Source organism: Charadrius vociferus, unplaced genomic scaffold (assembly GCF_000708025.1).
Source record: "Charadrius vociferus isolate BGI_N301 unplaced genomic scaffold, ASM70802v2 scaffold738, whole genome shotgun sequence".
NCBI classification, from domain to species: Eukaryota; Metazoa; Chordata; class Aves; order Charadriiformes; family Charadriidae; genus Charadrius; species Charadrius vociferus.
In genome coordinates this window covers 796,403-812,600 of record NW_009649467.1, presented here as the reverse complement: position 1 = coordinate 812,600, position 16,198 = coordinate 796,403, and the positions used below count along the sequence as shown (strand labels likewise).

The window sequence follows — 16,198 nt, the reverse complement described above, 5'->3', positions numbered from 1 at the left end:
TGGATTACATGAGTAATCACAGATTTACTCATATACCTGTAACAGCTATTGAAGCGGCATTTGGTTTGGTTTTCAGAACAACAATTGGGGAGCTATTTGGTGCAACATGAGAAATTCAGTTAGGAGGTGAGACTCCCGGAGTAGCTAGGGCAGCGTGGTGCGGGGGAGTTGGGTGATGGCCTGGAGTTTGGCAAATCCCAGCTGGCCTTGCATGATAATCCTCATGCTGAGTTTCACCTTGTCACTGGGAAGGAGCGGAACCAGAGTAAAATTGTATTGGGGAACAGGTATGTACTACACTGGGATGAGATAAAAGACAGCAAATTCTTGGGAAAAAATATATGGCGCTACATTGCAATGTATTTGTAATTGCAATATATTTTTTTTTAAAGAAGTGTCATCATGCTAATTTTAATTCTGTGCCACTCCTGGATTTAAGCGTTATTACACTGAAGATGATAACACAAGTTTATCTGTAAAATTGTTCAACTGTGGTTTTTGTTTCCCAGCTTGAGTTCTTTTTCTCTTCTTGTCTTTGATTGGCTTCCAAAAAAGTTATTAACATGTTGCAAAACAAATACAAGGGGCCACTGAAGCTTATTAAAAATGGTTTCTTTTGTTCATATCTGGCAGTTGACAAATTGTCTTGTGCTCTATCTTACCTGCTCCCGTGTGAAAGGTTACATGAGAAAATGGCTGCAAATAAATTGCCATTGAATGTCGTTGAAGACTAAGCATACAGCTTCTCTATTAAGGACTTTTTTTAAAGCTCTCTATTCAGGCTCCCCCCTGCATGTCTCTCTAACACTTGTCTGTTATATTATGTTTGGCACAGAAGGAAACATTAAATAGAAAAGAAACGTCTGACTGTGGTGTTTCTAGACCTTATTATCCCTCTGTCAAATGTCCACATGAGAAGGGTACAATTTTTGTCCATATTGGTGATGATTTCTGAAGGTTTTACTAACCGTCTTCAGAGTGAATTGCTAGAAACAAATGAAATCGAAAAGCATATTTTTGCAGCTTTGGAAATCTTACTTAAATCAGTGTAATGAGACGCACTCAGTAAAATGTAATTATTCTCACTTCTCCATGTGTCAAAGAAATCAGCAGTATGGTTAGGGAGCGGAGGGTTACAGTAAGCTTGTTATTTTTATACGGAGCCAGATACTGCTTGTGTGTAGTAAATTGTAAATAGTAGATAATGCAGTTTTTATGTGTACTAAATACCCTGCAAGAATTAACGGGGTTGTTACTTCATTAAGGGTTTCAAAGAGGGCATAAATGTCAAAAGCAGAGCCCGACTGTTTAAATCACTGGACCATTTCCACCCTCCACCCCTTGTGTCACAGCTCTGGGACCGGCAGCTTCTGCCGTTGCTATTTTGAGGAGGGCGCAGTTCCTCCGAATTTTCAGAATGATAGTGAAAGGGCCCCGTGTGAAACACCGAGATAAAGCTTTTGACTCATACTTTTGGGGGCAATGGAAAATGGAGACGGTTGATTCTGCCATGTGGAAGAGGTGGTGCAACAGTTCCTTACAGGCAAGGCTGTGTATGCTTCTCTCATTTGTGTCTGAATGATGTGCGGAGGTGAAAGAGAGAGGAGACAACAGGAGACCTGGTTACTCTGTTATCAAGCCCTGTAACTCAGTTTAACTCTCAGGGGCTTTCCTTTGGTTTTGGGTTTGTTTTTTTTCAGTTTTTCATGCCTTAAAAAAATTTTCCCAAGCCAAGTATGGATTTGCCGTGGACCTCTTCAGCACAGAGGGCAAATGATAGACCACAAGTTTAAAACTCCTTGGACCAGAGAATATCTTCAGGAAAAACTGCTCAGTCTTGAGCACTGGATTGGGGAACCTGTTGCATCTTTGAGCTTGTTGTTCTGGCGGTTCATTGTCACAGCTGTAAAAATGTGTGCCCTTCTCTTGCCAGTGGCTCTAGTTGCATGTTTCTCTATGAGAGCAGAGTTTTTCATTCTCCAGTGTTTTCTCTGTACAGTGCTACATTTCAGAAGAAAGGGAGACCAAGACACATAATCATAGCAATAGTAATAATAGTAAAAATGATGAGAAGGTGGTGTAGAAAAAGTTACTGGATGTGATGCCCCTTAGGAAGGTGCTTTAGGGAATGTGTAACTTCAGCCACAGCGGCAGTGGAAGTACTTGTGTTTGTAGCTCAAGTATTTGCAGGATCAGGCTTTATGTGTAAGTACTGAAGCGTAGTTCAGTGGTATGTTGGATGGTGTTCAGAGATTGCTGAAAATGGTGCATTAAATAGCACTTTGAATTGCAAAGTGCTGGTTCAGTTTTGTCTATGAGAATGATAACACTTATTATCTGATTGTTCCCTGTGCAAATCTCACCTCAGGAAAAATTAAATTATGTTTGAATTCAGCTAAAGCAAAGTGTATCATTATTTCCTTTCGTTATTAAAAGGGATTTTTACTGTTTGTTTGTTAAAACTGAAGCAGCTGCCATGTTAGAGCCTTAGATGATTTAAAAGCAAATACAGAGGCAGAGCCATTTACAGTACAATTGGCTTGTTTAATGTGATTTAATTCCTCTTCTTGGCTTCGTCATATTACCAAATTATGTTTTCAGCCCCCCTCCCCTTTTTAATTCTTTCTTCTTTTTGTTATCAGCAGAATTGAAGCTGCTTATCAGTAACCACGACAACCAGGATAAATACTTGTTTTAAAGCTGATGCACATTCAACCTGAATGGTCCACATGACCCAGAACATTCAAGAGGACAGGCAGCATGTGCTCCCTTCTACAATCAATCTCCCCCTTCCCCCCATCTCCATCTGCTTTACAAAGCTAATAGGGCAGTTTAAAAACCTTTTATATCAGAGTGGTTTTCTGTAGCCATCCATGGCTGTTTGGACATGGGCTGGCCCGTGCCTGTGACCAGAGGAGTAAGGGGAGAAGGAAATTTTGGGAGGCAAGGAGACAATTTCATAGCCCAGCTCTGAGCTTGGCCGCATCCCCAGCACCAGCTTGCTTTTCTCACGTTCTTCCAGCGTTCGTTGCGACAGTAACCTGCAGTTCAGTGGGAGAGTGAACCCCTGCTTTTGCTCCACAGAGGGGGAAGATAATCCCAGCCGCGCAGCAGCTACACAAAGTGAAGGGAATGGCTGGGGTTGTGCAGGACAGGGAAAATGGTTGTGGTAGGAGGGAAGCCTCAACACAGAGCCCCCGACTGGTCCATCCCCTGTGTCTGGTGGAGTAAGGCAGACTGGCTGGGGTGGCCAGAGATGGCGACTTCCCTTTTGAGGAAACTTAGGGAACTCTGACTTACCCAGGAATCCCCTGTACAAGGCTTTCTGCCTGGCCTGTTTGCTCTCTCCCGTGCTCTTTGAGTTGCTTGATGCTGTAGAATAAATCCTTTAAGCTCTCTCTGTCTCAGTTTCTCTCTCTGTGTAATGGGGATAATAATTTTTACTCATCTCCATAAAGCAGTTTGAGGCCTGTGGATGGAAGGGTTATATAAAAGCTGGAAATGACGATTGTCAGTCACTCTTCTTTCGAGTCTAGAAACACCTCATAAACCTGCTTCCTAAGGCGCAGGAGGATCTTGGGAGCGCAGGGTAGGAGCTGCAGTTATGAGGAGCTGAATATTGGATTAGGGTCTGAAAAAGGATGTTGAATGTCTGGTTGGAAACTTTTTCAGTATTAAATTCCTTTCGTCTTCTTCAAAAATTGGATTTATGATTCAAATTCAAAGTGATTTAATGAGATAAATATTATGGAAGATTTGATTATATGGACATACTGTCAGTCATCGTTCAATATACTCTGTTTCGTCCCCGTTAAGTAGGACTAGAACAACTCAGATCCAAATCACTGACTGTAAAATGTTCTTCAACCATGTGCTTTAAGTACGCATTAGATGGTGCTGTCTTTTTTCTTTTTTTTAAATGACTGTATTGCTGTTGGGTTGAACGGTAGTTTCAATCTCCAGTAGCTTTGTAAGTACTCTCATTCTTTCAAATGTTAAACTGATCTTAGGAATTCTCTGAATGGCTGATGCTCTGCTGATGCTGTGACAGAAAACGGAGGGCTGGGGAAGTGGCACGAAATTCTGAGAATTAGCTCTGCCTCCTCCTTGCAAGGGAAGAAATATCTGATACATGCAGAAAGGCTGCGTATTTTATTCTGTATTTTGGCAGAAATGGCTTTTGCCTTTTGATCAGTTTAAAAGCACTATCAGGCAGGCTAAACGTCCGTGTAAGAATTACAGGCAACTTGTTAACATCATCATTATCTGGTAAACATAAATGTAATCACAGTGTTCCGTATCCTGCAACACGTTGCCTTTGTTCTTGATTGCATTAGCATTCAAATAGAGGGGGGTTCTCAAAGCAAGGATGAGGAGTATGGGTCCTGCCAACAAAGCAGTGTCCCTGTTGTGTCAATCGTTTACCAAAATTTATTTAAACCCAAACCCATAGATTTCCTGTCCCATCTCATGGGGTTAAATCATTACTGTATTTACATTCATCTGTGAGAGAAGTACGATTCTTAGATTAATATTTTTAGGTCTTGTGATTAATTAGCCAGCTAAAGCACACCAAACAGCGTTACTAGAGCGAACAAAGCCTGTGGGAATGAAAAAGCAAGGTGGACTGGAAGAGCTGTGTTTGCTAAGTCTTCCCTGATCATTGGAGAGAGGGTGGCTTGGTGTGCTAGAGCATGCAGAAGTAGTTTTTTTGACGATGATGCAGCTACCTGAACTCCTCAGCTGTTGCTCCAGCTCACAGCAGCCTCATGCAAGGGGACATGGGGCTCTTAGCCTTGTGTCTGCGCAGGGTATTTGATGTGTGAAGTGATCAAGCAAGGAGCCAGCCATAATTCTCCCATGAAGGTTGCTTCATTGGGAGAGCCATTGTTTCTCTCATAGGAGTACCCAGAGATGGGGGTGATGATTGGCGTTGGTTCTTGGCCAGCTGCAGTCATCGGGATGATGCTTTGGGGGTATTTGGCAGGTTCTGACTGGATGGTGATAAGGGAAGGTGTTTTCATTGCAAGATTCCTCTGAAAGGTTTTTAGGTCATAAAGACCAAGTTTCTTCTTCCTCCTTTTGGTTACTCTTTCATTGTTCTGCTGTTTCTGTTGCTCTTTGACTTTTTGAGGGATTCATTTTTTTTACGTAATTGTGTAGTAAGTTCGTTTCTGTCTGCTGGAAAGCTGTGATATCTCCCTTTGGGATGTTATTGGGACAGGCAGCTTTGAGATGTGCAAAGCCTGTCTGATCTGCAGTCATTGGTTTTGAAAGATCAGCTACGCACATCTTCGTCTTGTGTACACCTGTGTTGTCATGCCCGTGCTGCAGAAAGTCTTTGCCAAAGGAGTAGTACAGGGAAAGGAAAACTGGATCCTACCTTAAGAGCTGAAAGAGCTGAAGTCCATTGTCACAGATGAGATCAACTTCTTTTATCTTGATGGAGAGTGTGTCTGCTGGGAGGGGATTTTTTTAGCATGCATTTGGAGCATGGCTTAAGCATAGGGCAGACTGCATTGTCACATAGGTGGAATTTGTTTCACTCACTCAATTTGATCTGCAAGTTAAGCCTCTAGACTAAGCTGGTTGTCATTGATGAGGGAGTAGTAGCTCTAGAGAGTGAGTTGATCCATGTCTTACAGAACAGTAGGTTGGAAGATCTCTCTGCCTACAGAGGGATCTGCACAACTGTCGTAGGCTAAAATGGCGTTATTGGATGAAATTAGTCCCATCAGGTGTGCTCCAGTGGGTTGCTGAGGATCAGTCTTGGGAGGGCAGTGACACCTGAACGCTGCCCTGCAGTAGTCAAGAGACATCCCATGTTGGGAGTCACAGCTGTGTTCGTTCAGCACAGCTAACCCTCGCCGTTCCCAGTCCCTCCGGACATTCAGATGCATCCTCCATTACCTCTGTGTCTGCTACATATTGATGATATGGCCAAAGCCGTGCATACCAGCAATGATAAACTAATTATGATCTGTGCATCCTCTGGGAGGCCCCCTTAGTAACGGAGGGTAATGAAAGAAGGCAGAGTAGCGATGGCACCGTGTGGGAGAGGAGCCTGACGGACAGAGCCCTGCAACTTCCTTCATTTTCGCTCTGTCTCCCAAATAACTCCCTTGCTCAATTTGCTACCCACACACCAAAGCATTGTCCCATTTTATCTGGTTCCCCTGATACTTCCATTGCTTATCTTATGAAGATCTGTGTTAACATTTATCAAAACAAATGGCAAGCCTGGGACCTTTTAAGTAGCTTTTTTAGTTAATAAAACCAATCTTCTACTTCTGTTATGTTAAAAGTACATTATCTTTTTATTACAAACTCTCTACAGCTCTGTCTGTTTTCCTTCTTGGCAATTTCATGACTGCTCCAGTTGATTGCTGTATGGAGAATTACAAAATCATTAAGGGTGGGGTTTTACCAGCTGACTTACAGTACAAGCCATTTCTCAAAATAACCACAACAGTGCAATACTGATGTGTAATTTACGTCACAGTATGTTTTTATGAAATAGTTTGTGGCTTATTCATTTAGATTTAGAACTGAATATCTCTTCTCTCGCTTTTTAATCAAGCTTCCTTCTCTCTGTATTTTTTTTCTTTTTTTTTTTTTTTTTACTTTTTAATATTTTCCACTCCTGGGCTTGGCTTGCCTCCAATTTACCAGCTACAGTGAGGAGGAAAAAAATTACTCTTTCTTTTTCTTTTTTTTCTTTCGCCTGCAGTTTAACTGCAAGTATGTTTTCTGCTTTGATGTGTACATTTTTGTTAACTGCTTCGGAAGAGATGGTGGATTTGTGGTAGAATATATCGCACAAAGGTAGAGCAGAGAACTGATAAAAGAGATGCAAAAGTTTGGAATTTCAAGCCATAGCAAGCGAGTGACGCTATTTAGCCTCCTGCTCTAGTACATTTCCTTTTTAAAAACGACTTTCTGTATAATGTCTTGTAATTAGAACAGGAAATCATTGAGTAACTATAAGAAGAATAAGAGCACTTAAACTGAAAAGAAAATTACCTTCGGAGAAATTATATTCACAATTTTTTTTTCCTTTACATTTTTTTTTCTTCCCTTCACATTACTGTGTTGGTAATGATAGTAACAGATGTACGTGCTCTTATCTGTATCATTGTTCTGCTTATATTTTCTGGGGGGAAAAAAAAGTGTTTTCAGTAATACAAAAAATGAATGGACAGAAAATGGGAAATGCCTAATTACAAAAAATATTCTGTGTCACAACAGAGTAGCAATTAAATTGAAACTTCAATATAATTATCAATAACAGTCGAGCCTGGAAGGGTGCCAGGCGCGTAAAGTTGGTGCTCAGCCTTTATGTGGTTGCTAGGAGCACAGCGAAAAGTATAAAGCTTAGAGAAAGGAATGTCTAATGTAATAAAGTAACAGAAGGTAGCATAAATCATTGTGAGAGCAGTTCATATTGACATTATTTTACTTAAATTGGGTCGAAACTAGACATTTAGTCTTACAAGAGGCACAAATTCATATTTCTTCTGCAGGAATAACTCCGTGCTTTCTGGGAAGAAGAGGAGTGTGCTTTCCTAGCACCAGCCTCGTACATATTTGGAATCTTTTAAGCAAAAATCTTTAAATGTTTGTTTCTGTTGGCATCCAAATGCATTTGCACTAATACGATTAAAAGAACTAAAGGGCAAAATACTTGGCAGCTTTTGCAGTTGAGGTAATTAGGTACAGGAAGGAACATGCATAGTTTTTCCATCAAGCTCTATAAAATCCTGGTGTGAAGGTCTTTTTAAAGAAAAAAATGCTTACTGATGTTGAGAGTAGATTATGGCGGTTAGCAATAACATTATAGGCTGATGTTTCCGAAACAAGCAAACAAAAAGGGAGTTACAGTTTTGTATTTCTCTGCTCTCTCTGTAAATAGTTCTGGCTCTAGACGGATTTGTTAGGAATTCGTGCTTTTAGCAGGCTTTATTTTTTTTTTCTTTTGGGGCTTTTAATTGTCTTGCGTTACATATTAAAAATGGTTGTGCTGATTTGAAAAGTCAGTTCTTGCATAGATTCATTGTGTTTGGCATTTCATGCATCTCTTACTTACAAAGACAACTTGAAGAACATGTAATCCAACATAAATGCCAGGCTGTGCCAAATCCCAGCTCTCTTTACCCCTCACAAAGGGAACTGTTGGATTACATCTATGCATATATAGGCAGCGCTCGGAAGGCAGGGGTGGAACCTTGCCTCCTAATTACAGTTTCTCTGTTTTCAGCCCTGAAATATATAAATAAATGAAAAATTGACATTGGAGGGGGTTATTAAAACACACAATTACAATATAAGCATGGGATTAGAGTAATTTCAGTTGAGCCTTACAAACAGCGTACTGCAGGTATTATCTTTTACCGTGCTTTCTCTGGTGAAGCTAAAGTGAGATTCAGAAATACAGCGTTTCGGTTTTCTAAGATCTCAGTAAAATGTTTTTAGAAATTACGTTGTTTTTCTTGATTTTAATGGAATGTGATCCATGTTTTGGTCTCTTCTCCTCCTCAGAGTGAACTCTTTCTAATCATATTTATCAGAAATATTCAGCGATACACACTAAGCCCACCATTAAATGGCACGTGTTAGATTTTGCTAGAAGAAAGATACTTCTTTGGGCTTGCATTTTATTAGGGATTGGTCTGCTTTGATTTCTCTTTTCTCATGTGGGCGTGGTTGAGAAAAAAAGTCTTTGTTCCAGGAACACTCTGTTTGTCTTTCACTAAACAAATCTTCAGTTTATTCAGCCTTTGTTCATTCTTAGATTTATCTATTGAACCTGGAGTGAATAAAGAAAGGAAACAAATGCATCATAGAGTACTCACTGGAGTTGCACAAGCAAGTATAAAAGCGATCCTGTAAAAAATGACTTGATTTTAATTTATGCCAGGGGGTTGAGTTAAGTTGTCAGGGGTAGAAAGTTTGTGTAATTCTGCGCAGGGACTTGCAGCACATTTGTCTAGAAACTAATGGTTTACTACAAAGGCACATGGGACATACATTTATATACACCCTGTTTAAAAAGCTGACCACATCCTGGCATAAGAAAAGTGCTGTCAGATCAACAGATTCAGCTCACCACTATCTACACAAAGGTATAAAGTAGTAATAACTGTCAGGCAGGCGTATATGAAACTCTCAAAGGAGCTAAAGGATGGATCATGTGCTTGTTAATTCCTAGAACGGTTTTCCTGATCTGATTTTTAGAGGTCCCTAATAAAGAAGAGAGAGCCTTATTCCCACGAGCGATTGGCTCAATTGTGCTGTTGTGTCGGCTTATGGGATACTTACTTGTTGAAAACAAAGAAAAGCACGATCACATCCTGATTGACCAAAAGAGGTTTTAGGGCCATAAATTTTATTTTCTTAGAAAAGTAACATCAATGCTATTTACCGAAATGTATTACTCTTACTTTTTTGCACAAGTTGTTTGATCTCCCCACCTACGTCAGGACAGTGGGGAAAGTTCTGAGTTTTTAAAAGTAAGGACTTTCGGGAGCTGTGTTTGTAAAAACACTACTTCCACTTCCCAAGTGTGTCTGCCATGTTGATTTCTTTTGCAGCATTGCATTCATCTGCAATGATGACATTCTAGGTGATATATCTGCTTCCAGAGACTTCTTAAAATTTAGCTTTTTGTGTGTCAACATTTCCATTGCCTCACACGGCTCAGGATGAGTTGTGCCATCATATTTAGTTGGGGCGAACTGATCTGACATTTCTTTCAATATCTGAAGTGATTTTTACTTTAAGGGTAAGAAAGATGATTTCAGTGTTGGTAATGGGATTAAATAGTAGACCTTTTGTCTCTGACAGAAGAAGTAGCTGAGTTATTCAGTAATCAGAGTACAGCAGAAAACGTAAACTGCATGCTTTTGCTTTGTCTTCATTGGCATGCATGGAAAGCCACGTTCAGTTACCCCACCAGAGGAGATAAATGAGCATAAAAAGAGGTGCTGTTAAGTACTGGCTGCATACCTGCAAATGAATAATTTCTCATGTTTGCGTCTCTGCTTGGGTTTTTTTTGCTGTTAGGTTTCCTGCTGGTTATCATATGATGAAACTTGATTGTGATATTTCAAAGTCTGCCTCCTTTATGTCTAATATCATCTAAAATCTGGGGGAATGGAAAGGTCTGAGCTCTAGATTGCTTTGTACTTCGAGCCCACATTTTGACAGTATGAGCTGTTTGGAAATTCATTTGCTCGTTGCGCTCTGTAGGTGCTTCATTGAGTCCTGCTGCATTTGCAGTTAATGTGAGGAAAGTTACTTCCACCTGTTGGGGTAGCTTAGCATCAGTGACCAGGTCAGATCAGCCCACCTCCCTGGCCCGGGGGCCCTTTGGTGGTTGCCAGTATCAGGTACTTCAAAGGAGAATTAATAGTTGTATGCTCTGGGGCTTGTATATTATTATTTTTAAAAGATGTTAGCTGGTGTAAACATGCGTACAGTAAGGCTATATAGGGAGCTGAGTAAAAATGACAGGTAATATTTCTATCGAAGCAGACAAGTTGGCAAAGTATGGAGAGCACTTTGATTCTGCGGAGCGATGTTTTCTTATTCATCCAGGTAGTCCTTGTGGGCAAGCATGGGAGAACTGAACAGAAAGCCAGAAAAGAAGCTGTTTCAGTAAACTTTTTTAAAAATCTCTGGTTTTAGCCTTTCTTTCAAAACCGGCTGTGCTATATAAGATAGGTTTTGAGAAAAGACTGAGTAAGTGGGCCATGGGTTTTCTGAGACACTTGAGTTACAGCCTGTTTTGTATTTTTCTGACATACTAAGAGTATGTTTTTTTTCTTTTTTGTCTTCCAGGTGAGGATGATGAAGATTCAAACCTGCTAATTCTCAGCTACCCACAGTACTGTCGATATCGTTCCATGTTAAAACGCATTCAGGACAAGCCTTCTTCAATATTAACAGACCAGTTTGTTTTAGCCCTGGGAGGCATTGCAGTAACAAGCAAGAACCCCCAAATCTTCTACTGTCGGGATACATTTGATCATCCTACTCTAATAGAAAATGAAAGTATATGTGATGAGTTTGGTAAGTCACGTTAACATCTATTTTCTTTTTCTCACAAGTAAAGACATTTTTCTTGTTTTTAAATGTCCACTGATTTCCAAGGGAAGATGTGTTTCCTTTGAAGTGAACCAATAAGGTTTATGTTTGAAACATTAAGTACCAAATGCGATCTTTCCTCCATGAGACTGAAGGCTTCTTGCCACTGGTCATCTCAGTATTCCAGCTTGAGTTTGCCACCATCAATTACACGGGTAGAGTGTGTAGCACAGTTACTTGGTATGAGTCAAAGGATCCCTTGTCTGGATTTGAAGTTTATCTACCTTAACTATTTGCTTATAGGCGATGTCTTTCCAGAAGCTTTACAAAGCATGTTGGGGTTTTTTAAAGTCATTGTTGGTGCAATATGCTAACAAATGCAAAATAGGAGAGACTCCCTGCATTTCATATTGCTGTTGCAGAGCACATACCAATCGTGCGTACCCTCCCAGGGCCCTGAACAAATGTCGGCTATAGCTGGTGTGTTTCTGGCCTTCCTGGAACGTGGGCTTTTTCAGCAAGGGCTTTGCCAGTGCTAGGAGCTTGATTTTACAAGTGCAGAGGCGCTTCTGGGAGGTGACCTCTTAATTCCAAGGGTGTAGAGAATGCTCTGCAGCTCCAGAGAAGTATGCAGCTTACAGCTGGGAGAGAGGGCTGTAAGATTCAACTCCTGATAGCTGCCAGGTGATTTCACACTCACACCCTTTTTTTTTTTTGTGTGTGTGTGTCTGATCAACCCAAGGGGAGTGGATGTGCTGCTGAATGCATGGCAGAATGCATGTTGTGTACACACCCAGGGTAACTCCAGTAATGGGTCCAGTGTAATTTCTTTAGCAGTGTACCTATGCTGTGAGAATTAAGTTATATTACCCATATCACCAGATGGATGAGTGTGGCAGCTAATGGTGGTAAAGTCTGCTGGCGTAGCGGTGGGTACACCTTTGCTGTGTGAAATCCCTGCATCTCTGCAAGGAAGCTCTTGTGGTCTCTTAGAGAATTTCTGATTATGCATTTAACATACAGTAATGGGAGTGAGAGGGAAGGGGTTCAATGATGCCTGTGATGGGAGAATCATCTCCCCCCTTTTTCCTAACTGTAGCATGCTGGCTCTGAGCTTGGCACCTAGTCCAGGCCGTGTTGTGTGAGAGATCCTGCTCACACAGTCGTCACTGGAGCTCATTACTGCTGTGAAAAGTTTTAATTTTGTAATGTCAAGCTTTTGCAGGATGGGGCCCAAACTGTCAAGTCCGCTCACACTCACATAAAACATTACAGGCTTTGAATGAACTATGAATAAAAGTGTCAGTTGCTCTTAGGGGGTGGTGGTGGTGAAAAAATGAATGAAATGCCCTGGAAGTTTGGTCCAATAACATAATAGTATCATGTTGATTTTTATTTACTCTGAGCTCCAGCTCAGAATATAAAGTTCAGTTTTAATTGACTCTCCTTCTTATATGGGAAAGGTTATTTTAGGCTTGAAGGCGTTTGATGAGCATACCATCTGCTTTCTGTGAAGTATTTTGTTCAGGGTCATTCCTTGATTACAGGTTTGTTGAAATAGTTGGATCCATAATGTAAGTGTATCATAGAATATTAGTAATAGATGAATCAGAGATGTGGAGTGATGCAGAAACTACGCTTAGTGAACCATACCAAGTGCTTTGTTCAGTCTCTGAAAGCTAACTATGCCATTCTTTTGACCTTTGCGAGGCAATTATCTCATTATCAAACCAGAGCCACAGAAATCTTAGCCATAGAAATTAATAATGTGTATTTAAAATTTAGTTTGGTGTAAGAAACAGATTTTTTTAGATGCCTATAAACCCAAAAAAATAGTACTCTCTAAAAGTATTTGTTATGAAAATAATGATGTGGTAAAATTTGCAAGCCCTGCTGTGTTAGGAAGAAAAAACTGGCCAATGTATGGTTCCATTCCTGTATTGCAAAATGTATGGTGTCAATTATACTACCTTTGTTGAAGGCAACAGGCAAAATGCTATTTTATCCTTTTCTTTGCTAGCAGGACAATAAAATGTACAACACTTCGTTATGCAAACAGTTTACATTGATATCATGTAGATTGATGTCACATGTGGAAAGTGATGACTGCTAAAGCTAAACAGAGACAGGGTGGTACAGTAGATAAATGGATTACTCTAAGGCACTGGTATTTATCAGTCAAATCTGAGGGGAGACCGGATTACAGAAATGTGACTAAAATTCTTAAAAGGTGTCTATAAGAAGATCCAGACACACTTAATTAGAAGAACTTGGCTATTTCTTACCTTGCAAATGAAAGAAGTGTGCACAAGGAGCAAGATAGGAACATGTGTATTTCCCCATCACCTGACATTCTCCAAACTCTAAAGCGAGTACAAAATTTGGGAAATACAGTCTACTAATGTCTTTATGTGAGAAGTGCTGGCTTCTGATACGGATGCCAGGTCTTCTTCAGAAACGTTCCTGTTGGGGAAGGTGTTACATGTTCTCTGAGCGTTGGAGTACTGCAACAGATAGAGCATGTCACAAGTGAGACACCAGAAACACCTTTACAAAGAGCCCCATTCACCGCAGTGTGTAAGCTGTTGTCCTTGTTAGGCAGTTTTAATACACAAAAAATGTTTTTTCCAGGAAGTATCCTCTCTACTTTTATTATACATTTTTAACAAAAACGTTTTGTTCAGCTCTAACTCCTCATCCTCTCCCTTTTCTTCCCCATTCTGTGGGGGTTAACAAAAATTAGATAAAGCAGGAGATCAGGAAGAGAAGTTAAGTTTTGTTGACAATAAATAATGTTTTTTTGGTGTGGGATTTTTTTTTCTTTTTTAAGTAGAAAAGGTATGTAAATGCTGTCTGTCAGCTCCTGCAGATGTAGCTGAAATGCTTTGGGCAGTCCCACGTGAATGTCCTCTGTATTTCCATGGAACTGCGGTAAGCTTACCCTCCACCTTCAGCGTGGGCTACCATACCACAGCCAGGACCAGCTGCCGACACTGTGGCTACCTCTGTTTGCCTCTGCTGTACGGCATGTACCCAAGTGGTTAGGGCAGGAATATTCAGGATTGATTTTCTTGCAGAGTCCTTTTCTGATTTTCCTCAAACTTGGCTCGGTGTGCCCCAGTGTCCCATCAAGAAGGCTGCTGGAGAAGCGGGCTGCTGAGGAATCAGCTTGGCAGCTGGAAGGCTCAAACATTTGCGTCTATTTCTTTGTAGCCTGCTAGGGAAGGACTTGCTCTCCATTTACCGGGGGAAGACTGCCATGAGGGGGAAGCCTCCTGCTTCCGTTCTTGTTGATATAACTACTGATTAGTTAGTCTATCTGCCTTGGAGGGTTCCCCTCCAGAATGCAAGTAGGCTCAAAAGCTTGCTTCTGTTCAGAAAGCAGAAGATATAAGACATGCTTGGATGTCTTTGTAGATAAAGTTCACGGATGTGACCACAGTCAGACTGTGTACCTCTTCCCCTCCCAAAGTAAGAGCAATTAGAGGTCCTCACCAGCACGGAACAGTCTGGGTGGATAATGAAATGCTGGTATTGCTGGTTAGGAACAAGAAATCTGAGGTTTTGACCGTGCAGAGGAGGCTGGAGTGGAGTTGTCTGTGGTTGAACTGAAGCAAAAAGGCTTGAGCCCTGCCTGGCAGTGCCACCAGCTCATGCAGGTGGCACTGCGTGAGGGCCACGGGAAGACCCTGGGCTGGACCCGGGCAGCAGTGACAGCAGAGTCACTGCCACAGCCACAGTCACTGCCACAGCCCCACAGACTGTGTCTGCCTGCCCAAGGGAGGGACCAGCTGGACGCAACAGGGTGAGCAAATGGGATCAGTTCCCTTCATGGCCTCGTTTTATTTCTCTGTCCAGACTAGAGTTCACCTATGCATTCCTTTATCTAACTACTTCTACTAATTGGCATGTGGAAAAAAACAAAACCCTATTTCCTCATTCCTCCGCTCCCTTAAAATAAAAATAATACATACCAGCTGAACAATTCGTTTCTCTTCAGCTTGAGATCATTGGTAAAGACATTTTTCAAAATCTTTTTCATTTATCAGCCTCTGGGGTTACTGTTATTGAATACATTTTGTAAATGCATATAATTTACTGGCATTTGCTGTGCGGTCATATATATGTTGCAAGAGAGAAGGAATGAAAAAATAGGGATCCTAATAGTTTTCATTACAGACCGAAGAGACCTAGCTGGAGGCAAAGCTGCCTGTGCAGTGTCCAGAAGGTGTATCTGAGGGTCACTGGGCAGAAATCAGTGTGCAGTTCTTGCTAGAGCAGCGCACATCCTCTGTGTTTGCTTGTCCGACAAAGATGACTTGGCCTTCTATAAGTCTTGTGCCTGCTCCACCACATGGAGTGGCTTCCAGGGTGCATCGATGAGTGTGGATCCTTTCCCAACCCAGTTGTGGGCTGCATTGCCAAATGTATGTGGGCCTCTGTGGCAAGGGAGCGCACAGATGTGGCTGTCAGCATCACCTCCACCTTCTCCAGGCTTGGGGACTCGGTGGGAACACAGGCGCAGCTTAGAAGCAGGAGGGTCAGGTGCTTGGGTGATGGTGGATTTCTACAGCTCCATCAGCTTCACCAGGTGAAAACCTCGCACAGAAGGATTTGTTATGGTGCTTTGCTAGATAAATATAAATCCTGCCTGCTAATGGTGGACCAGAAGGCTTGCTTTCATTTTGTGAGCATGGGGTTGCTTTTTCTATAACCAGGAGTGTGACAGAAAACTGAATTCCTTTATTTCTTCCCAATTTTTAAAATCTATTTGGTAAATTTTAGGTCGTTCTGGATTAATTTTATAGCATGCTGGGTCCAATATGCCATTAAACCAGCTGTTTGGTCCCTGGGGTACTGTAAACACTTGTTCACCCCCAAAAGAAGGTTAAAAGTTTTATTTTTGTGTGTAAAAGCCAATTTTTTATAAAACATTTCATACCAAAAACTGAGAGAACTACATCCTGCTGTGGTATTAATATCATATTTTCTCTGAAAAATGAAACTTCTTCATTTTACCATAGCATGACCAATGCAGAGGGAAACTGCTCATTGAAAAAAATTACGCGTAAAGGGCATTGCAGGTCCCCCTTCCCTCCTCTCCCCCCCCACC

At 41.3% G+C, this 16,198-nt stretch overlaps 1 protein-coding gene across 1 annotated transcript in view; it reads left to right on the top strand.

Annotated features, from left to right (window-relative positions):
• ARID5B (AT rich interactive domain 5B (MRF1-like)) overlaps positions 1-16,198 on the top strand; it is a 107,459-nt gene that overhangs the window by 24,608 nt on the left and 66,653 nt on the right. Inside the window, exon 2 of the mRNA XM_009889803.1 lies at positions 10,840-11,070. Coding sequence (XP_009888105.1) covers positions 10,840-11,070 — 231 coding nt within the window. The remainder of the gene's footprint in view (positions 1-10,839; positions 11,071-16,198) is intronic.